This window comes from Talpa europaea (assembly GCF_964194135.1).
Source record: "Talpa europaea genome assembly, chromosome: 12".
In the NCBI taxonomy this organism is placed as follows: domain Eukaryota; kingdom Metazoa; phylum Chordata; class Mammalia; order Eulipotyphla; family Talpidae; genus Talpa; species Talpa europaea.
In genome coordinates this window covers 25,644,812-25,668,003 of record NC_140079.1, presented here as the reverse complement: position 1 = coordinate 25,668,003, position 23,192 = coordinate 25,644,812, and the positions used below count along the sequence as shown (strand labels likewise).

Sequence of the window (23,192 nt, the reverse complement as noted above, 5' to 3'; positions counted from 1 at the left end):
TTAATAAACCTTTACTAGTCCTTTCTCCAAGTCTCTTTACTATAGAAATTGATCAGAAAACTGATTTATGGGCATTGTTATTGCCAGGGATGTGAGTAATTATGCTGAAAACAGGACCAGACAAAACTGATGCAGAAAGCAGCTTAGGAGAACCCAGGTGAGACCTTTCCAAAGATGAAACCCCAGCATCCTGCAAGGGTGAGGCATCTGGGCAGAATGGATTGTGATGGACGGCCACCTACAAGAGAGGCCAAGGCAAACTCTAGATAAATCTCCAGGCTTTAAGGCCTGTGTGAGGGTACCCCCTCACGGAGCCACAACCAGCTCCCTTTTTCTCCTCTGGGTTCTAGCAGTAATTATTGCCCTTCACGTGGAAATAACACCTACATTTCCTCATGACACTTTTTTACTGGACTGTTACTTATCTTTGACTTTTATTTACCTTTTTTAAAGATTTATTTATTTATACATACAAAAACTGGGGTACAGACCAGTGGTGTGGGGGGTGAGAGGATTCACCAGAGATAGAGTGGGGACCAGAACAGGCAGCCTGGCTGAAATACACTGCTGAGGGGAGCAGCAGGCAAGACAGGAGAGGTCTGCTGTGCCATGTGGATAGCTCCCTGGCTGGCCAGGAATCAAACATGCACTGCTGTGGCTGCGAACAGCTTCATTGGTTGCATCTTAACCCCTTGCACCACCAGGGAGGCCCTATTTACCTTTCCATGAATGTGTGCCTTGTATCACCAACTGGCTTATCTCATTGGGAGAGGAAGCTGGTCTTTTGTATTTTTGTCTGGTGCCTAGTGCTTAGTTAGCCTCTGAATGGGTGTTTGAGGACTGGATTTCATACCTGTCACATTGTATTACTACATGCAGGTTGTGAAGGGGTGATACTAGCACTCCTAGCAGAGGCTACCCACACTCTCCCCCTGCTTTTTTGTGTAATTGATTACATAGTGGATCAGTCTACAGACCAAGGCTTTCACTCTCCGAGGTCAATGAAGCAGTTTAAAAACGTATTTCTTCAGACCTAAACTCCTGCTCATCTAATCATCACAGACCCTTTCACTTGGAAACTCCATCTCCTCAAACACAGCTCCACAAATGCACCATTGTCAGCCCATGATCACATCAGCTTTCTTTGCCAATCACATCCGACACAGACACCACGACTCCTCCAATCTATTCAGCTAGACGCTGAGACGCTGTGGTCACCCTTGGCCTCTTCCTCTGCTCAAGCCACTCGGCCACTCAGCCCCATAGTCTGTCCCTAGAACATCTCTCAGGCTCACCATGTCCTCTGTGTTCCCAGCACGTTGGTCCCTTAGCTCTCCCACTGCACCCACCTGGATGGTCTTACTGACCTGTTACACACTAACCTTCCAAACACCACCTAGGTGAATGCATCCACCTATTGCCCACCCTGGGGAAGTCTTTTCACCTCTCTGTGTCTCCCGTTTCATGTCTGTTTCATGTCATGTCAAGTGGCTTGTGCTTAAAAACTGACCGTAGATCTGAGGCATGCAGGAGGGGAGGGGAAGCAGAAAGAGGAGCAAGGCATGGGGAGAGCACAATGGTCTATGGTGGAGGATTATGGGAGCTTTGGTTGTGGGAGAGCTACAATGACCCTCAGTGACTGAGGGGGGAACCTTCTATTGTCAAAAAATTAACAAAGGTGTAAAACTAATGGTACCTCATTAAAAAAGAAAAAGTAGGGGATGTGTGGATTGGATCTCTAAACCTAACAGGAAACTTTGTTTCTATTTTTTTAAAGATCCATTTATTTATGCATACAAGAGCTGGGGTACAGCCCAGAGGTGTGGGGGGTGAGAGGATTCACCAGAGACAGAGCGGGAAACAGAACAGGCAAACTGACAAAGGTGCACTGCTGAGGGGAGCAGCAGGTGAGTCAGGAGAGGTCTGCTGTGCCATGTGTGTACTTCTCTGGCCGGGGGATCGACCTTGTGCTGCAGTGTCTGCGGACAGCCTCACAGGTTGCATCTTAACCCCTTGCGCCACCAGAGAAGCCCAACTTGGTTTCTATTTACTAAAACTAGTACCTCATTCCAGGCATTTTTCACCAAGTGCTCTTATTTGATGTTCAGATGAACTGTGTGAGGAGGGTCTTACTATTAGCATCCACATTTTATAGGTGAGAAAACAGAAGCTCCAAGAAGCCCTGAGGATGCTCGCTGTTCTGTGGGGGAGCTTGGCAGTCACCAACCCTGCCCACCCCACACACACAAACACACACGACTGCCCGTGACTGCAGTGGGGTCCAGCTGACATGTCCCCACATGGCTCAGGAGCCATCTGGGGAGCTATTTTCAGCCCCTCTGCTACCCTCCTGTGTCAAGGTGGTTGGGATGTAGAGACTCAGGATGGCCCTCTGAGAAAGCATGGGGTCCTTCTCCTTGTTTCAACCTCAGGCTTCTTCAGGAGTAGGAAGAGAGAGCAGATGCCAAGTCGTCATCGCTCCCTGGGAGTGTTGCATTAGTCACAACTACGCTCCCTTTTCTGGGCTTACCTGTCTCTCTTCTGTACCGGTGGTCAGGTGATCTTTATAAAATGCGAGACTGGCCTGTCTCTCCTCTGTTTACCCCTCTGTACAAGTCCAGACACCGAAGTACAGCTCATCAGGCCCCCCAGGATCTATCAGGTCCCATGTCTCCTGCCTCATATCATTTCCTCTACCCTTGAAACCTTTGCTGCAGCCACACCAGGCTGCCTGCCAATAACACTCTGTTTCTTGCTCAATAGGTGTCTGGGGACATGCTCCATCTAAAAACTTCAGACGAAAAGGTTTAATCTTCAGCAAGACCAAGCTAGTTAGGGATAGGAGGGCTCCCCAGTGCACTGGACAGCCTCAGAAATGGTGAAGTACATGCAGTACCTATCCATTGCCCCAGCTCTATCCGCAGCTACTTGACAGCTTGCTCAATTCTGGCTGGGGCAAGAAGCAAACACCCTCCTGGTCCACATGCTCCTCAGCCTGGAGGTGGTGATGCTGAAGGTGTCCTAGGTTACCAGGGAGTCCTCCTTGGGCATCCCACGCACTGCCAGCCCTCCTTCGCCCTCATTTCCTCCATCCCTTATGCCCACCACCTGTACTGTCCCACCTTAGCAGCCCTCGTGGCTGCCCTCCTGTCAGCAGTTGTCCTCTGATGAACCTTTAGATTAGTCACAGCTCTGAGATTTAAGGACTCAGCTTCAAAGAGTCTTGACCAGCAGAAAACATCAGCCCCCATGAGAAGACCCTCACCTTCCCACTTCCTATGTGTGAGTTCGCTAGGGCTGTGGTGCTGAAGAACCACAAACTGGGTGACTTAACCAACAGAAAGTTATTGACTCAGAGTTTGGGAGACTAGAATTCCAAAACAAGGTGTCGGCAGAATGACTCCTTCTAGGGCTGAGGGGGATGGATTGCCCCGAGTCTCTCTTGGGCTTATAGATGGTTGTCTCCACATTCACATGGTGTCCTTCTGTGTATGCATCTGTCTCCTGCTTCCCCTTTTTGTGAGGACACCAGTCATCTAAACTAGGGCTCCCGCAGGGACCATTTTAACTTGATAATCTCTGTTATCTCTGTTCCTGTTTCCAGGTAAGATCACATTGTAAGGTGCTGGGGTTAGGATTTCAGTGCGTGGATTGGGGGCAGGTGTGGACACAGCTCAACCCATGCCACCATCCCAGCCAGAACCATGGGTCTCTGTTCTCTATTCTCTTGTCTGTTTCCATTCACAGCATGGCATGGACACCCCTGAAATCCCATACCTTATCCTATGTACAGGCAGGACTGGACACTGAGCAGGTTTTCTGATCTAGCAGAACTGGTAAAGGAGGAGTCAGAGTCCTCAGTGGTTTTGCAGGTTTTTATTGGGATTACCAGGTACACGGCAGGCAGGGGTGCTGGGGGTCGGTGGGCTGGCAGGCCTCCCAGCCCCCAGCAGGTCTTCACTCTGGGCTCTCCAGCCTTCTCTCAGCTTCTGCTGCTCTTGCTTCTCTCTTGGCTTCTCTTTTGGCTTCTCCTGGTGTCCCCATGACGCCGCCCTTAAAAGCCCAGTCAGCCCAGGTGAATCCCATCTACCTATGCCCACACCCTACTCCAGGTGCCCGCCGTCACGCATGCATTCAGGACCACAAGGATCCATCATCTATCCTGATGGCGGGAGGGCAGAAAAACCTGACATTTTTCCTTACCCTACACCCTAGAAAGCCAGAAATCAGACCCACGTTCTAGCCTGAGCAACCATTACCATCTAATGCTTTGGCCTTAAATTGTCATTTTACTTCTCTGAGTCTCAGTTTCTAAAATCAAAATGGAGGAAATAATTCCTGCCTTGCCTACTTCAGAGCTGCTGTGAGTACCTAATAAGATAGTGAATATGACAGCATCATGAAAAATAAGTACCCCACAAATGGGAAGTAATATCATTGCATCATTATTATTACTACTAGTAAGGGTGAGGGGATCCTAAGGGTAGAGAAAGTCCCACCTTCACCCTCTGAAACTGAAGAAAACCCATTCCATTTATAAAGCCATCCCTTTTCATCCCTCCCTAGAGAAAAATCTTACATTTCCTGGACTCCTGTTGCAATGAATTACAACTTTCATTCACTCTACAGCCATCTTCACCTAACGTAATCCATTGTGCTACATCTAAGCCCACCTGAGTTCATTCTGACCCGAGTCAGGGAGAACTAATCACTATCCAATATTTTTCAGCCGACTCTTCCATTCAATCAGCAGACTTTTCCTGGGTGCTTGTCACATCTGGGCACTATGCTTTGAATAAGGACTCAGGGTCATAATGGGCTCAGTGCTCACTCTTCTGTTACCAGTGTAGAGACCAAGAGTTGCCAAGGTGCAGCCTCCCACCTCCACAAGAAACATACTCTGTCCCAATAAATGTCTCCTTGCACAGCCACATCTCCGACACCTTTGTTCTCCAGATGGTGCCCTCCATACCCCTATGTACGGTGAACTGAGGCTCCTTCCCTTTTAAGTCTGTTCATTTTCCATGGACACCTCCCGTGCATCTCAGCGGCTCTGCTGTTGCTGTGCACACAGGCAAAGGCTGAAGCCCCAAACCCTACATGGAAAAGCCCCTCTGCTCTTGCTGTTCTTAAAGGGGCACCTGTGATCTGATGCCACCATCAATCCCACTGCCGTGTGACAAAGGAGGCATCAGACTAGGGGCTAGTCTAGCTCACAAAGTGAAAGATTCCTGTGCTTTCTATCACAGTCCATCAACTCTCCCCTAATTGCTACCTTGGTAATGTTTCCCAAAGCCAAGGCAAGTTGTTTCTGCTTGCCCCTGGTTCTCTCTGGTCAGCACCTTTGCCTGCACACCCCACCTCCTCACCTGTGTTTCCAGGCTGTCCTGCCCTCCCCCACATCAACCCCGCTGGCATGCTTCCTCATGTGAACCCCAATGACCTCTAAGTTAGTCCTGCAAATCTCTCCCAAGGACATCCCAGGTTTTCATATATGGATAGATGGATAATACTCACTTCAGTAATCTGCCAACCTGCTTCTTCTTGCAAAGATCCCAGTGGCCGCTCCCTACTTCTCAGTAAAGACTCAATCAGAGAACACTCTCACTTAATAAATTTCTGCATTGTGCTTATTAGCGCCTTGTAATGTAGCCGCCTAAATAATTAAGACTAACCCACACGTGTCAAATTAAATGAGCCAAATACATTGAGAAATTGCCTCGTCCCTCATTTCTTTCATTAATCAGGTTTTTTTAAACTTCTTTTCCTGCTCACTTGCAAAAAATCAAACATGGTCTGTGAGGTTCTTACTTACAGCAACTGTATTCTGACCTCTTTCCTCAGGCAGTTGCCCTGTGGGGACAACCTATTCTGTTACATAGGATAGGTTGAGTTGGGGTGACAGAGATAGCCAACTATAGACCATCCAGATTCAACAGGTTGTCCACACTCTCTAAGTCTTTGGAATTATGCCCCTGAGGTTGCTTAGGGGACTGTCTAGGAAGATCAACAGGAATATTGGCCTAAATTCAGCCACCATCTTCCATTCTCCCCTCTCCCCCATGCTCCCTAGGGCTCACTCCTGAGATGAGTCCAGGAACCCAAGTCCCTTTCTCATTAGGAACCACCCCTGATGTGCTTTAGACAGGATAAGAAGTCAATGGAAAATATAATAGGAATCATCAGCAATTGTATCATCCTAATGAACAATACATGTGCAATGATAATGGGCTGGTTAACTCTGTCTGTCGTCAGCATGTTGAGGCTTCAATATAGTCTCAGGCGAGAAGCTATTGTTTGCTGGAGCTCAGCGCCTCCTCACAGCTTGTACTTCCGCCGGCCTCCTCCTGGCATGCTGCATTCCTGCCTCTTGAAGGTGGTTGTTAGAAAGAATCCACAAATATAGTAAGTAAACATCAAAGGGGCTTTGATCCACACGGCCCTCGACAGAGCAGGAGCCCCTGAAGAAAGGGCCAAGGCCTTGGATGAGGGAACTTAACATCATCAATTTGGGCGCTTGAGATGTAAGGCTGTTTGAAGTGAGGGCGGTTTGGCCGTGCCTTCAGACGAGAGAGCGTGAAGGGAGAGGAAGAGAAGTGAGTGCCTTTGGAAAAAGCAAGCTCAGATCTGCTTCTCTGCTCTTTACTGATAGTCAATAAGCCCCTTTAAAGAATCAGGAGATCAAAGCTAGCGACCTCCCTGGGCCGTGGCATTTTGCCACCGCCTGCCACGCTGTTTTTCTCTCAGGCAAAAGCCCCCAAGCTTGACTTATCTGTCTCTCATGGGCCCTTTCATCCCGCTGCCCATGGAGCGTGGACCTAGGCAACAAGAGGTGCATGGGAGGCAGGAAGGAGGGTGAGCCCACCCCGTGTACACCCTAACAGCCTAGATGCTGACTGGGTGGGGCTCAGAGAAACAGAGCATTGTGGGAGAGGTTGCTGTGACTCAGGGGGACGCTCCCTCTCTGAGACACTGATGGAGGAGCCCCTGGGTGCCCAGAAAGCCTAGCAAGACCTGGGAGAAGATACAGTCACATTCCCTCTCCCGGAAATCAGACCCTTATCCACTTACCCAGTTTATGGCAGCTGTCACATCTGTGTGGCTTCTCAACAAAGAGGTCAGGGTGGTGAGTCTAGAACTGTTATGGAAAATCATCTAACATCTTTGGGGTTTTTTTTTGGTTTTCTTTTTTTAGTTTTTTTTTAAACAATATTTGCTTCCCCCCACCCCCTCAGATTGAGTCCCCGTAGAATTTCCTTCCCCAAGGCACCCATGCACCATCACCTCAGTCCTCTGTGCTCCTCCCTCTCTTCCTCTGATCCCTCTCCCTCCTCCTCCCCTGCAGGATGTCTCTGGTTTATAATTGTCTGTTTTTGCTTTGTTGTGTTTTGTACTGTTACTATTTTTTTTACACTGATGTCTTATTTGGTTCCCCTATATTCCCGCTATAAGTGAAACCATCCGATATTTTTCTTTTTCCTTCTGGCTTATTTCACTGAGCATAATTCCTTCTAGCTCCATCCACATTGCTGCGAATGGCAGGAGTTTATCTTTTTCGTTGCTGAATAAAATTCCATTGTGTATGTCAATTTTCTCAACTGCATAATGTGAAGAGCAACAACCTATCTCCCTACCTCATGGGGTTGTTGTGAGGGTCAAAAGGGAAACTTGGTATGGAATTCTACTTCAGAATCCATAATGTACTTAAGTCAAATCAGGATTAAAAGCTAAAGAGGGCCTTCCCGGTGGCGCAGCGGTTGAGCACTGGGTTGCGAAGCTGCCCGCGGCCTCTGCAACACCAGTTCGATCCCCGGCTGCTCCCCGGCCACCGGAGGAGGGTCCCACATGGCGCGCAGACCTCCCCTGCCGCCCGCTGCTCCCCTCAGCAGTGTACTTCGGTCCTCTGCCTGCTCTGCTCCTCGCTCTGGCTCTGGTGAATTCTCTCACCCTCCCGCGCTTCTGACTGTACCCAGTGCATGTATAAACAAAACAAACAAACAAATAAATAAATAAAAACATGCCTCTGTAAAAAAAATTAAAAAATAAAAAATAAAAGATAAAGACCAGTGTGCCTTCTTGTGAAGCAGATGTACTCCAGTTCAATGCTCATACATGATGGGCATTGACATACAAAATACAGTGTAAAAAAAAATAATAAAATGTCTCTTGCATTTCCTACCTAGGATTGTTGTCCTGTCTTGTTTTTCTATTTGAGTTCAAGTCTTGTGGGACCAGAGTCTATGCTTTGTGTTTATTAACTATGCCTAGTCCCTGTGGTCCACACTGAGTCTACATCTCATAAATGATTGTTGAGTGCCAAGTGGCCCTGAATATAATAAGATTGCATAGGAATCTGCAGCTCTAGAAACTCACTCTCTCCTGAAAGGTTGACTGTAGCTCAACCCCTGAGTCTGCCCTTACATTCACTCCATCACTTCTTCATCCATCTAAGTCATCCACCATGTCTGGTTGTGTTACTCCATGCTGGATCCCACTGGCTGGACTCTGCTTCTTTTCTGCTTCCACAATTCCAGTGTGACCTGAGTCATCCCCAAGCCTAGGATATATAGGACCTCATTGACCAATAAAGAGCATGGACTCTAGAGTCAAACTTCTTAGGTTCAACTCCTGTCTCTACCATCTACTAACTCTTCATCTAAGACTACTCACTTAATACACCTTTAATGGGGATATTGTAAAATGGTTATAATAATAGTATGTAAATCACAGAGTAGTTGTGGGAATCAAATGAGGTATTATTGGCTTAAAATCATGACTGCGCCACAGTAAGTTCTCTGTACATATTTGTTAAATAAGTTCAAAAGGGCAACAAACTTTGCAGTCCTTGCAAAGGGGCCTTCCCTGATACCAGCCCATTTCCATCTGACCCTCTTCTGCTTTTCTTCTAGAGCTGGGCCTCCAGAAGAGAGGATGCTGTCTGGTGCTGGGCTACATGGCCAAGGACAAGTTTCGGAGGATGAATGAAGGTCAGTGAAAACCTTCCCATTCCATGGGAAGGAAGTAACGTGGAAAGGAAGCTATTCCCTACAACTACAGGACCAGGAAACAGAACCTGAGGCCTCACAGAAAAGAGAGTAGGCAGAAAAGTTTGATCCTTGGAGTTATTGACATTGTGATGTGGGAAGAGAACTAGTGCCTGAAACACAGTATGCTGATTCATATGCTTTTTTTCCTTATGCTGTCTTCCCTCCTCCCTCTGTGTCCCCTACCCTCCTTCTCTCTCCCCTGCCTTTTGTTCCCCGCCCACCCAGCGCAATTAAATCTGCTTCAATTATCTTTTCTAATCCAGACCTCTCTGCCTTTCTCCTCAATCATTCACGTTTCTTGAATGCCTATTAAATAAACAGCACCTTACGGGGCACTTAGGAGAATACTAAAGAAGCATGAGTCAGAGCTTTCATTCTCAAAGAACTTATACTTGAAAACCTCCCCTCTTTTCCAATTCCATTGGCCCTACCTCTCCCCCCTTACTCTGCATGAGCTGTTCTGCCTCTTGCTTGGTCTTTCCTCTGAGGTTTGACTGGGTTACAGAAGGCTTGGGAAAGGTATTGACATTGACATGGGGGCTAGGATGTGCAAGGAGTGCTGTCACTTATGGGTCTGCTGTAATAAAGAGCCTATCCCCTCATCCCCAGCCATCTGTCTCCGTACAGCTAATAACCCTCTCCATCAGATGCCACAGACTGTTTGTCAGGATTCAAAAGTAGATAAACAATGGCTAGGGATGCCATTTATTCATTAAAGTCAGACAAATGAAGCCCTGGCTCCCCACCAGCCCAGCTTGCCATGAGCTGTGTCCCTCCCCTCCCCAGGCCCCAGGCCCCTGTAGCCTCATTCCCATTCCAGGCATGGATGAGAAAGCTCACCTCTAACACATCTATCCCCAAAATTAGACCATAGCACAGCTCCAGTGCCCCCTTTCTATGTGCCTCAGCTGGCTCTCTCATGACACCCATCCTCACGTGCTCCCCAGACTTAATCTGAATGCCTTGCCAGCTATAGCTTGGTCGCCAGCACCCATCACAGTGACAGTTTGACAAGAATTAGGCCAGGACTATTATGCACAAGGAGTAATTACCTCCCCTGAATTTGCTACTTGTGTGTATAAGAATGCAGCAGCATCAAGGAGTTACTTCCCATTTGTAGAATCACCTTAGCTGAGCACAGCCAGGGTCAGGGGCTGCATCTTCTGCATCCTGCCAGTCAGTCTCCCTCCCTGACTTTTTTTCTCTTTCAGCCTACCCCCTCCATTCCCAATACCACCTTCATGAGAGTGCCAGGCAGTAACTTCTAATTTGTGGGAACTGACAGCATGCCTCTGTCCGTGGTGCTGAATAGACGTGCTCTCTTGCTGGCAATGCTCATTAGAGAAGCTGAAAAGAGGTCTATAGGAATGGGGGGAGCCAAAAAGTCAGGAGCTGGCTAGATTTGAAACCTCAAGCTCCAAGTATCTGACCCCAGTAGAAGGATACCGACTAAAGATCCTGGGGCTTAAAAAGAATCATATCATGAGTCCGGTAAACTTGATTTGACTCCCCCACATTTCACAAGTGATTAAGGGAGGAGTATACTAGTCAGCTAAGGCTTTCATGGCAAAATAATATAGACTGCGTGACTTAAACAACAGAAACTTATTGTCTCACAGTTCTGGAACCTGAGATTCCAAGGTTTGGGTGCCAGAATAGTCAGGTTCTAGTGAAAGATCTCTTCCTGGTTTTTAGATGGCCACCTTCTCAGTGTGTCCTCACATGGAAGAGAGAGAGCAAGCTCTCTAGTGACTCTTTTTATACGGGCATCAGTTATATTGGATAAGGGACCTATATTTATGAGCTTATTCAACTTTAATTAGCTCTATAAAGACCCTATCTCTAAATGCAGTCACTTTGGGGATTAGGTCTCTAACATTGGTGGGGGCAGGGGGAGGGGTTACAGTTCAGTCCATGGCAAAGGGTCTGAATGTATGTGCCTTAGTAAAAGGTTGCAATGTTTATTCTCTGAAGTAGGCATTAAGAAACTGGTAATAAAAAGAAATTCAGCATTAGGTAGAAGACACTCCTTAAATATTGTTTAAGTACAGAAGGCAGGAAGGGAATCTGGGGAGGCTGGGAAGCAAGACCAGGACCAGATTACGTCTGAGAACTGTTAGCATTACTTTTTGCAACGATTAAGTAAAACAGCACTCTAAATAGTTTTTTTTTTCTTGTTAAAATGGGAAGATGTCAAAAACAAAGCCTATTCTCTCTGAGTCCCCTCTGCAAACACATACAGTCTACACAGATGGGTTGTGCCTTTCAGCTGACAATGGCTGGCATGGTTAAGAATGAGAGATCCCAGGTGCCTGACCCCAAACTACACCCTCCCCCTAGTGGAGACTAATTGAGATTCAATCAAGATATTCAGAAAGAGGGAGGCAGCAGAGGCATCAACAATGGCAAAGGGATATCAGAGCAGCTAACTCCATGCCCCTGCCTCTCTCCATGCATTTTGCTCACACACCTCCCAAATACCCCCAACACACACATTCATGTACAGACTCACACATAACCACACCCGTAGTAACTGCTGCTGCTGCTGCTGCTGCTGCTGCTGCTGCTGCTGCTGCTGCTGCTGACCACAGAGACAAGGGGGTGGAAAGCAAGCTAAGCCACTGTATGTGATGAGTTACAAATCTCAATTAACAAGGAGACAAGAGGAGAGGGGTGAAGCAGTAAGGCAGAAGGAGAGATGTATGAGGTGAGTTAGCTTTGGCTCTGGAGGGGAGAAATGCATGAGGAGGAGAAGGGAACTGGAAGAGGAAGGGGGACTTCTCTGTCCCTACCTGAGCCAGTCTTGCTACCCCATTTGCTCTCTTCGAAAGCTCACATGCTCAGACTCCAACATGTCTGCAGATAAGAAAAGGCATCAGCTAGCATGGGGAGCTGTTTTATGGTTTATAATTATCTTGTACAGATACTCAAAATAATTACAACTTCCACATATTAATAATTGAACTGGAATAGCAGCCATGACATAGATCAAAGAACAGAAATCTCTGTCCGAGCTGCACTATACACCTTGGTATAAATTGAACAATTGTTGAATGAGTAAAAATATTATTATTTTTCTCCCAGATGCTGGAATTAGTGAGATATTAGAGCAATTAGTTGTTTCTTCCATTAAAGATAAGGTGGTGATCATTATATTTCCAATTTAGAATAAGTATAAAAGACCTACTTGTGCTGTATTAAAACATATTTGTTCTGTTAAGCAATGTGTAATAGGAGCCTGTCACCTGGGGAGAAGTGATCCCCTATTTTATTAGTTTCCTTGTTAATTTGGTATCATTTTTGTTTTCTTTTTCCTTTACTCACCCCTCCACACTATGTACCAAAAAAAAAAAAAAAACCCAGCTTGAAAAGGAGCAAGAGAAAAATAATGAATGAACAGGAGTTTTATAGATCTGGGGTTTATCATAAGCTAGAGTAATCGCAATTGGTGCTGTTAAACTACACAAAGCAATAAAAGAAAACACTATTCAAAGATCATTTAAGGAGACATGTGATAGTCAATGAGAGGTTTGCTCTATTTTGGAAGCGTTTAATAGCTTCTTGGGTAGAATCTGCAGCACTTGCAGGGATGGAGGTGATTGGTAATGTGTGTGTGTGTGTGTGTGTGTTTCCTGTTTGGACTGATGCATCTAGGCATCAAATGGAGATGTGAACAAAAATCACCAAGTGTAGACAAGAAAGGAGGCAAACTAAGACAAACCAAGAATAAGAATATCATCAAAATATCAGATTTGTTTGACATGATTGTCTTCATGTGATTAACTACATGATACTTTAAATAGGAACTGCTTGAAGGAAATCATTTATTTTTTCAGCAAACATTCATTGAGTACCCACCATAAAAATAATGCCATTTTTTATAATGCCAAGCATTTTTCTAAACATTGGAGTTATAAAAGTAAACAAGACATAGTCCCTGCCCTCAAGCAGCTACCAATAAAAACACATATTGATATTGTCAGTATCAAAACACATTTTGATATTGTCACTTCCACACAGAGACCCTACCTGCCACCTCACCTGAAAGAGAGCATCCCTTCCCCACTATTGTGCTCCATCATGACAACCAGCCTGTTTATTCTGTGGCTCTAAACCTAATCATGTGATTATTTATTAGGCTATTTGTCCCACTTAGAGAGTTGTTAGCTTCAAGGAGGCAAAGATCTTGTTTTCTTCCTCTCCTCCCTGAGCCTTCTCACACATAGGAGGTGACCAGTCCATTTTAATTGAAATACAGGCATACCTCCGCAATATTACAGACTCAGTTCCAGATCTCCATAATAAAACTAATGCCGCAATAAAGCAGGTCGCATGAAATTTTTGGTTTCCCAGCACAAATACAAGTTATGTTTGCACTACATTGTAGTCTATTAAGTATGCAATAACATTATGTCTAAAAACAACAATGTGCATACCTTAATTAGAAAATATTTGATTGCTTAAAAAATGCTAATCATCACCTGAGCCTTCAACGAGTCATAATCTTTTTGCTGGTAGGTCTTGTAAAGACGCAATTCTGTGTAGCACAATAAGCGAAGTACAATAAAATGAGGTATACCTGTAGCTAATTAGTGCTGTGAGTGGCAACACAGGGATGCCCAAGTCACTCATAGGTGAAGGTGGGTGTTGAGCTTCTCTTCATTGGGCAGCAGAAACTAATCTAGAGCTTCCTGTGAAATACGTCTTCCTATCTCTGTAAGTGTGACTTGTCTGACTCTCCTCCAGTTCCAGTGCTATAACCCTTTCCTGGGAGGCTGGGCAGCAGGGAAGAAGACCTGGGGGGTGGGGGTTGGATACCCCAGAGATGGTATTCCTCCTTCCTCATCCCATGTAGCACTGGGTCACAGATCTCCAAGGGGAACCAGCATCACTGTTCCCTCACCCCCACCCCAGACACACATAGGCACATGCTCACCTTCCCCTTTCTTTGCCATCTCATCCCTGATTACCCATTTCTCCTGGAGATCCCAGAACCATTCACCTTCTCAGTGCACAGTGCTTGCCAGGCCTGGTCCTATTCATAAGCGGAACAGAAAGGTCTCACATGGTCTCAGATGCAAGGCTCTGTTAGAACTGTAAGTAACCCTAGTCATTATCTTGTGCCCACCAACTCAGGGAGGCCCAGAAGCATTGAGCCACTTTCCCTAGGGTGGGTGGGAAGTTGCTGCAAAAGCCAGGATCACAACCCAAGCCCCCCGACACCCCTCCAGTGTTCTTGGCATTCTGAAAGAAGAGGCTGAGACCACGAACAGAGGGGAGTCCCTGACACCTTAGCTGGTTTAGTGTTTCAGGGTAGCTGGAAATACAGAAAAAATGGAAGGGGTAGGGACAAGAGGGGGTGAACACAGGTGAGATGCGAGTTGATATGGGAGAGAATCGGGAAGAACTGGAGCAAGAGACATAGACCAGGAAAGAGCATTTCTAAGGAACCAGAAAATTCTATGGGACCCTAGGACTCTTGAGAAATGGAAACGAGGAAGAGGATGATTAAGGGAGGGGAGGGCAGCAGCAAAGCCCTGACCTCACCTCCCGCCCACCCATGCCCAAGGTGGGCCTGAGCATGGGGGACCTTCGCCATCAGGGGCTGCATATCTGGCCAGGCAGCAGTTTCTCTAGCCTTCAGAATCACATGCCCGCACTTCCTCCAGCTCAGTGAAGGAAGAGCAGAAATGCCTCCCAGCACTGTCGCTTTCATCTTCCCAGCAAGATATAAATGCAAGTGATTAGCAAAGGCAGCTTCTGTTCATTGGAGACCTCCAGGGCCTCTGTGGGAGGGGGTGGAACACCCAGGAAAGAAAATGCCAGCTCCATGGATGCCCAGCCTCTTACAGGCTTTTGCAGGCCTCATAGCTCCTGCATGGCACCAGGGTCTGTGTCCAGGTTCTATGTGCAAACACACCCCCTCCTCTGTGCCTGTTCTCCTGTCTTATTTTTTTTAAGATTTATTTATTTGTGCATACAAGAACTGGGGTAGGCCAGAGTTGTGGGGGTAAGGGGTGAGAGGATTCAGAGTGGGGAGGAACGTTCTCATTTCTCAGCCAGGAGGATAGAGCCCTAGGAGCAGGGGAATCCCAGTCTCTTCAGCAGCTGGAAAGTTCTTTGTGATGGCATGGAAACTTGGCCCTTCTGTCTGCACCCCTGTCTTCTAATCTGTAAAAATGAGCCTAAAACTTCACTGTTTCCTGCCTTTCCCCTAACAGAGTTGATAAGCCATTGGCTTGTGTAGGAAAAGACACATCTAAGAGTCAGGAGCTAGCTGCGTGACCTTGGACAAGCCCGATCATCCAGCTTTCAACCTTCTTGCATGGATATCAGCATCTGCAAGGCTTTAAAATGCAATGCTTCAAAAACCTATCTTGGCTCCCAAAAGCCAGCCCACACCCTGTTCTCACCACCCATCCCATAATTTTAAATGCTTTGGTCACCAAAGGAACCAGTACTAGGAAATTAATTGGCTTTGTTCAGCAGTCTCAGCTGGCAGATCTGTGGCTCTTTTTCCCATCTGTCCTTGGAGAGTAAACTCAGCCATGTCAGATAGAGCCTGGCAGACAGCAAGCACTGTGCAGGGAAAGCTGCACCTTCACAGGGCAGAGGCAGGCACAAGCAGGGTGGCCGGGATCTGGCCCAGGGGCTGGAGGGCAGGGGAGAACCTGGGTCTGGTGATACGTGAGCTCCCCCACGCTGTCGCAGTCACCAGTGTGACTGTGCTAAGGGCCACCATCATTTTCCCGAGACCATTTCTCCACTGCCTGCAAGAGCCCCCAGGATGTTGGCTAATACTGTCATTTTGTTCGTTGGGGCTTATGGGTGCATTTTTTTCTCATTTCATTTTTCTTACTGATGTGTTTTCTTCCACTGGGGCTGCAAAGCTGGTTATTTGTATAACGTCCCTGTTTATTATTTATGGCAAGACTCAGATTTTCAGGGCACTTTATGATTGTTACTTAATTCACTTGGCGTCTTGGAGCAAGGGACCCTTATTTCTGTTCTCCTGCCATGATCTGATGGAGGATTCCAGAGCTTTTGCTCAGGCCTATTCCTCTAGCCAGCTTCCTCCTGGGAGACCTGCCTAAGAGGCGAGCTGGAGGTCCCCCTAGGCCGCAGACCCTGCCAAGCTCCTTCTCAGGCTCCCTTTTCCCTCAGACCTATTGTCAATCTTCACCTATTCCTAGAAATGCTACCTCCCCAATGCCTCTTGAATCTGTCACACCCTTGCCCTGCCACCACACTCCCTCACGTGGACTACAGCAGGGCTCTCCCAACTGGTTTCCTGCATCCATCATGCCCAGCCTTTGCCCTCCTGGTTCATCTCTTATACTTGCACAAGGCCATATAATATCACGTTGCTCTGGAGAATATCTCAATGACTTTCTATTGCTTTTCAGAAAAATACCAAAATCCTTGGCATGTTTTCCCAGGCTCTACATGATTTGGTTCCTAACTGTCTCTTTGACCTCATCTTGCCCCCTTGACACTGTCCTCCAGACACACCCACCTGCTTTCAGCTCCTCACTCAGGGCATCCTCCCATCTGCCACAGGGCAGCTTTGTCTGTACCGGCCCTTCTTGTGGGATGCCGCTACACCCCACCCTGCCCAAGCACTCTGCATAGTAACCCTGCTCATTTATCCGCTGTCAGCTCAAGTATCGCTTCTTCAGGCACACCTCCTCAGACCCAGCCCTCTCCAGTGTAGCTCAAGTGCCAGCATTACATGCTCTCAGAACCACACTCCTTCCTTCAGAGCTCCCAGCTCCACCTGTACACGTAAGTTCATAGTACTCTTAGTTAACTAACACCCTCTGTCCCCCCACTCTGTAAGCTGCTTGGTCTCTATAGCCTAATGTTCACACAGAGTAGACACCAAAAGAAGGGTCCCTGCTCTATCCCTGTTCAGTGGCTCCCAAGGTGCTGGGACGGGTGATGTGAGAGACATAGACTTCTAGAAGGGCCATTAGCAATCATCGGCCGAAGAGGAAACTGACACTCAAGTGACTTGCTCAGCTGGTGACCCAGGCTTCCGACCCCAAGTCCGGTTCTCTTTCCACTTCATTTATGGTTCAGTCCTCGACAGGGTTGAGTGGCTCAATCAGGGAAGCCTGTCTGCTAAAAATGGGCTTGGGGCCATGTTTTGAATGAGGCAAGAACCAAGGATCTCAGGAGCGAAGGAAGGAAAATAGGTCCTTCTATCTAAACATGCAGCATGCAGAGTCAAGTCGTGGATGGCTCCTAATGAGCTTAGCTCGGTGCTGGGCACCAGAGCCTCGGAGAGGCTGCACTCAGGCCCTGCGCTCAGAAACTTCTCTTTCCCTTGGGGAGATTAAATATATTTCTACAAGTTGATGTTGTAGCTGTTTTGTGTTAACATCGTGTTGATTATGCTCACTGAGTATACTTTCTCTGACTTGGGAGTCAGAGAAATCTAGATTCAAATCCCAGGCAGAGCCAGAGCAAGTTTAGAACCATATCATCTAGGATTCTCAAGGCCAGAGGGACCCAAGTTCATCTAGTGCACACTCTCCTCTCTCACAATACTCCTGCCAAGTACCGATAGATATGAATGTTTTTGAACACCGTGATTCTGTGAACTCATATATTCACCAATCATATACAGAATACCAACCCTGTGCCTGGCACTGGGCAAGGCTCTCGGCAAGTAAAGACAGTCCCTGACCCCGAGACCATCACAGCAGTGACAATACAGCATCCTGGGACTGTAACCTGCATGTACAAGGAGCTACAGGGACAGAGAAGGAGAATCCATTCAGGCTGCAGGCCAAGTGAGCCGTGGCCAGGAGAGCTTCCTGGAGAAAGTGATAGCCAAGCTGGGCCCTAGGAACTTATTTTCTTGTGAGGCTGTTGCTACTTAGGCTTAAATCCCTCCAAAAACAGGAAATTCACTGCCTGGGCCATACTAAGACCATGGACAACTCCCCAGCCAGGCTCTCATAAAAGGGTTTCAAATGTAACACCCCTTCAATCTGCACTGACAACAATGGGATCGAATGACTTAGGTAGGTAGCAGTCACACGTGGAAGCCTGGGGTCTCACCCTACGGCAACTGTCTTCTCACACTCACCCCTTCCGTCCCTCCCTCCACCTAGCTTCAAAGGCTTCACCACTAGTGCTGAGATCCTCCTGCCAGCCCCTCCCCAGGGTGAAAGAGTCTGAATAAATGAGGGTGCTAAATGGCCTGTGGTGCCATAAAGTTTTTAGAGCCGTGTGCTGGGATGAGCAGGCTCAGGCTGAGACAAGCTATTCAGACCTTTTTGCAAAGAGGAATCAATGAAAACCTGAAGGAGGCTGCCCCATCGCCACAGAGTGGCCAAGTCACATTGCTGGACCCCAGGTTCTGGAAATCGCCTCCTGGTGGTCTCCGGTTTCCTCCTGCCCTCTCTGCTTTCTTCCCTACATAGACCTTCTTTCTCAAATGTATTAGTTTCCATGGAAACTGTGTTGTTGCTGGTACGGGAGGAGTTTAATGACATTCAGAAGTACCAAATCAAGTCCATTTATATAATGGTTTGAAATACACATAATGGCCTATGGAATATAGGACACAGTGACAGTTTCAGTAACTGCGTACAGAACGTGGGATAAACAGAGCAATGGAATACTCCCCACCTCCAAGTCAAACGTACCAGGAATAACCACTATTCTTAGTACTAAAGAGCAGCACTTCTCAACCATTATTCATGAAAGGACCTCAAAACACAGCACCAAGTTGCTCTCCTCTCATTGAGAAAGGACATGGCTGGACCACGGCTCCTCCACAGAGTTTCATCAAGGAGTCCAGGGCATGGGAATGGGGGGGGGGGGAGGGAAGGGCTCACACAGGACTTGGGGTGCTTGCAAGGAGGCTGTGTTCTGCCCAGGGGCTCCTGGACCTCCCCTTCTCAAGCCCTGCCCTCCAGGAGTGCTCCTGCACCCCACCCCAGGGCCCACTGCTCTGTTGTAGCCCCTCCCGCCTACTGTCAGAGAGAAGGCTGTGCTGGCACCTGCTGAGGGCTTGCTGAATAGCACGCAGAGGATCCCCTGCTCTTAGCTCGGGTTCTCCCGGAAGCAGACCCTAACTAAGCAAGGTCTCCAGTATATGGCCCCTGGGAGGTGCAGATAGTGCCAGAAGAATAGGGAATTGACCTGGGATAGGGAAGTCATCAGACACAGGGAATACCATCAAGCCTGCTCCTTCTGCAGGGGGGCTGACACCTAATCCCCATGGGAAACCCTGAGGAGTGCTATGGAATTTATGCTTCAAAATTAAACCACCCGGGGAGGTTGCGCTGGGTTGCGAAGCTGCCCGGAAGCCTCCGCAGCGCCGGTTCGATCCCGGGCTGCTCCCCGGCCACCGGAGGAGGGTCCCACATGGCGCGCAGACCTCTCCTGCCGCCCGCTGCTCCCCTCAGCAATGTACTTCGGTCCTTCTGCCTGCTCTGCTCCCCGCTCTGGCTCTGGTGAATTCTCTCACCCTCCCGCGCTTCTGACTGTACCCAGTGCTTGTATAAATAAATAAATAAAAATCTTAAAAAAAAAAAAAAGAATTAAACCACCCAAGGAGTGGGGTAACTAAATGCCCTCAGCTGGTTGAGGGCTACTTGTGGGGGTATGTTAATTCTCGGCACTTCTGGCCACTTGTGAGGGCAGAGTGGCCAGGGAAGTTTAAGAAAAACACCTGGGGAGAAGGGCTGCAGGTATTGGTGAAAGGGAGTTGGGCACTGAAATAGACAGGGCTGAGGGAGACAGGTGGGGTTTGACATAAGAGGCTATAGCCCTCAGAGAAGGCCAAGCCCAATGGGGAGACAGGCATATACTAAAATAGCAGAAGGCAGGGAGATGGGGGAGCTGAAGAGGTGTGTAAGTGCTTTGTTCTTGAAACACAGAGGTGAGAGAGTCATTTGTTCTGAAAGACTATATTGCAGGGGTTTAAGAAAACAGAAACAGGGACTAACCTGCAATGGCAGGGCTGAGGAGGCACTTGAACACACTTACATCATCTAATCCTCACCCCATCACAAGGTAGGTGGTGTTATCTCCCTGTTGAGGATAAAACAGGCTCTGAGAGATTCAGTCTTCCACCTAATGGCCTGAAGCTACCAATAAAGCTAAGATTCCGGTCCTGGCTCCTTACCCCACCCTGCCCCGGAGGCTTGTGTGTTGACAGAGGAGGGTGGGATGAGTCCTCACCACCAGCTAGGGCAGACGTGATGGAGCAATTGTCTATTGTGGGTCTATGTAGATTTCTCCCTGAACCAAAGACTGCCCTCTTCGAAGTATGCCCACATACACAGGCCCCCCCAGTTGAGGGACCCCCTTCGATCCTGCCCCAGATGTAGGTTGACTGAACTGTGTCTAATATTGAGTGAATCTCTAGAATTCACTGCCAGAGTAGTATTAGAACTGTCTAATATTGAGTGAATCTCTAGAATTCACTGCCAGGAAGGAAAATAGGCAGCCTGGGGAAGGGGTTCTTCAGTTCTGATGGGCCCCTCAAGCCCTCCCAACCCCACCCTTGGTGCTCTCCCTCCACCCCCCAGCCCTCTAAGCCCCATTACCTCTGAAAATACTAGAGGAGGAATCCTGCATACACATTTCCCTGGAGCTGCATTTCTGTGACATGTTAATAGGTTTTCTGTGAAATACAGCCTCCGTAGTTAAGTAAGGTGGGGAGAAGCTGGGTTAATCCTAATTAAACAAGTATCTCCTACAGAACTTCTTAGATATTTCAATATGCCAAAGGGCATGGTGAATTGCCAAAACAGGATATGGTTCATGGAGGTTCCCAAACTAATTTAACAACAAAGCATTTTTCCTAAAGCACCTATTAGGACTAGTGTCCCTTGGAATCCACTTTGGGAAATAATGATGTAAGGCCCAGATCCCCCACTAACTCATTGGTGACCTTTGCCAAATAACCGTAAATCAAGCCTGGCTTGGGAGCACCCATAAAATAACATGATAAATGCTATCTGTTTGAAACTCTTTATGAACTGTAAAATACAACACAAATAAGATGATGCTATTATTTAGTCACATGAAACAAACACACTGAGTTTCCCAGAAAACATTTCATTTGGAGTCAAAATAACAACAAAATAAATGTTTCGTTTTGTTTTTTAGTGACAAGTTCCATTCCTGACTAGGTGTGTGCTTTTGACCTTGATTTCCCTGGACCTATGTTTTCTCATCTGTAAAAGGGGTATACCTGTAATGTAAGCCCTTCCATGCACAGGATGCAAAGATAAAATATGCCTAATGGTTGTACAGGTGCTTCAAGAAAGTTATAAATACCGTAAAATGCAAGGCATTATTATTAGTGTTCCGGGTTAATACCTCAATTTCAGTCCCATTTTTGCTGAGATCAAAACAGGAAATATGTTGGGGGAGGCAATCGGCTAGTGGAAGAACTAACAATGACTAATAATTTTCATCCATATTTATGTTAGGAACCTTGTATGAGCATGTTGCTGAGGGGAGAAAATGAATATTTCATGAGTGAACACTAAATGTAGTATTAAGATGAAATGGACAGAAAGACCCCCCCACTTGTCTATTTTTCCTAGAGCCCAGGTTCATTTGGGAAGGTCAGCTCAGGGAGCAGAGAAGCGGTCAGGAGGAAAGAGCTCCATCTCCCAGCACAGAGGGGAACTGTCCCCTGGTAGACAGAATCCTGCCCTGGAAGGCAGGAGAGCCAGCGCTCTCTCCAAACAGCAACTGGGTAGCTGTGGGCAAATTCCTATAACCATTCAGGGCCTAATTCCATGTTGTAAAGTGAGGTCAGTAAGACCAGCCCTGCACGATTGTGAGGTCTTAATCCAAGCTCAGCTGTTTGGAAGAGGACTTTATAACACACATAAGGTAGGAAATGTGATTATTCATTTATTCATGCACCAGACATTTATTGAGCATCTACTGCATGCCAGTCACCGCCACAGCCACTTACTGCAGTCATCACTTATATCCATCACCTCGTTCAATTGTCACCCCATTCTGACAGGTATCTAACATTGTTCCCATTTTTCACATAAGGAAATTAAACTCAGGATGGATAAGTAACTTGCCCAAAGCCATACAGCCAGTAAATGGCAGAGTCCTGGGCTGCATGAAGTCAAAATCCTTCATTCTACACTAAATGACCCATCTTTGCCTGTGATGCTTCTGCCGAGCCTGGGCTCCCCGCCTGCAGCCCCTAGCAGCTCTTTCCTGTTCACTCCATGCCTTGGGCTTCCTACCACCAACCAGTGCGCCTGCCCCACCCAAAGGAGAAAGGCTTGTTGTCCCGTTTTTGCCTCTCCAGATTGCCCTCCCTTTGTTAACCCTCCCTCAGGCTTCTCCCAGGTCACTCTTTCTGATGGGCTGTCCCCAGTATGTGTCCCCCATTACATACTAGGGATCTAATATCCAACCCCTTTCATCAGGACCTTGGCTTCCCAAGACCATGGACAACCTGTCTCTCTCATCTGGGGCAGCCATTGTGCAGTGAAGATTGAAATCCTCCCACCCAATAACACGCTTAGAAGATGGAGCGAGAACCGAGGGGGCAGTGCCAGGCTTAACCCGGCCAAGTCTTGCCGGCCTCCTGATGGATGCTTCTGGAGGCGGCTCCTGGCTCTCCCGTCCACCACACCGCAAGAGGACACAGCCATCTCTGTAAATCTCTTCCCTGTAGGGCAGTTTCATGTTATCTTGGCTCATTCCTTCTCCAGAGATGAAGAGATTGTTTTAAACCTGCCGCCCCACCAGTTCTGCTCCTGGCTCCCAATGCCATTAAGTTTCATTATAACAAATAAACACCACAATGACATTTATAAGTTACCACTGAGCACAGAAGCACAAATATGAAGCAGATAAACTGCATTTGATCCAAATAATTACTGCAGGCAATATTGGGCTTAGTCTGAGCTGGCAGCCGGGTACCGAGTAATTTATTAGATTGCGTAAGGCAATGTTGCACGTTGAGTTTTTCATTATTGTGTCTCTTCCCCTCTCCATGGTCTAAATAGGTTAAAGGAGTTTAGACAGTGCATGGCCAAACAAAGACAGACTTTGCTCAAGCAGATTAAGGCTGGGAATGTCGGCCAAATGTCCAGGAATGGCTGCCTACCAACCAAGAGGGCACTTGCTAGAAGA

At 47.4% G+C, this 23,192-nt stretch overlaps 1 protein-coding gene across 3 annotated transcripts in view; it reads left to right on the top strand.

Annotated features, from left to right (window-relative positions):
• KIRREL3 (kirre like nephrin family adhesion molecule 3) overlaps positions 1-23,192 on the top strand; it is a gene marked incomplete at both ends in the record, with an annotated part of 532,041 nt that overhangs the window by 403,956 nt on the left and 104,893 nt on the right. For 2 of the 3 annotated variants that reach the window (XM_084248848.1, XM_084248846.1), the window contains one exon: positions 8,910-8,987. The exons of the other annotated variant lie outside the window; for it this stretch is intronic. In XM_084248848.1, the coding sequence (XP_084104974.1) occupies positions 8,910-8,987 (78 nt within the window). The remainder of the gene's footprint in view (positions 1-8,909; positions 8,988-23,192) is intronic. 3 annotated transcript variants of the gene reach the window in all.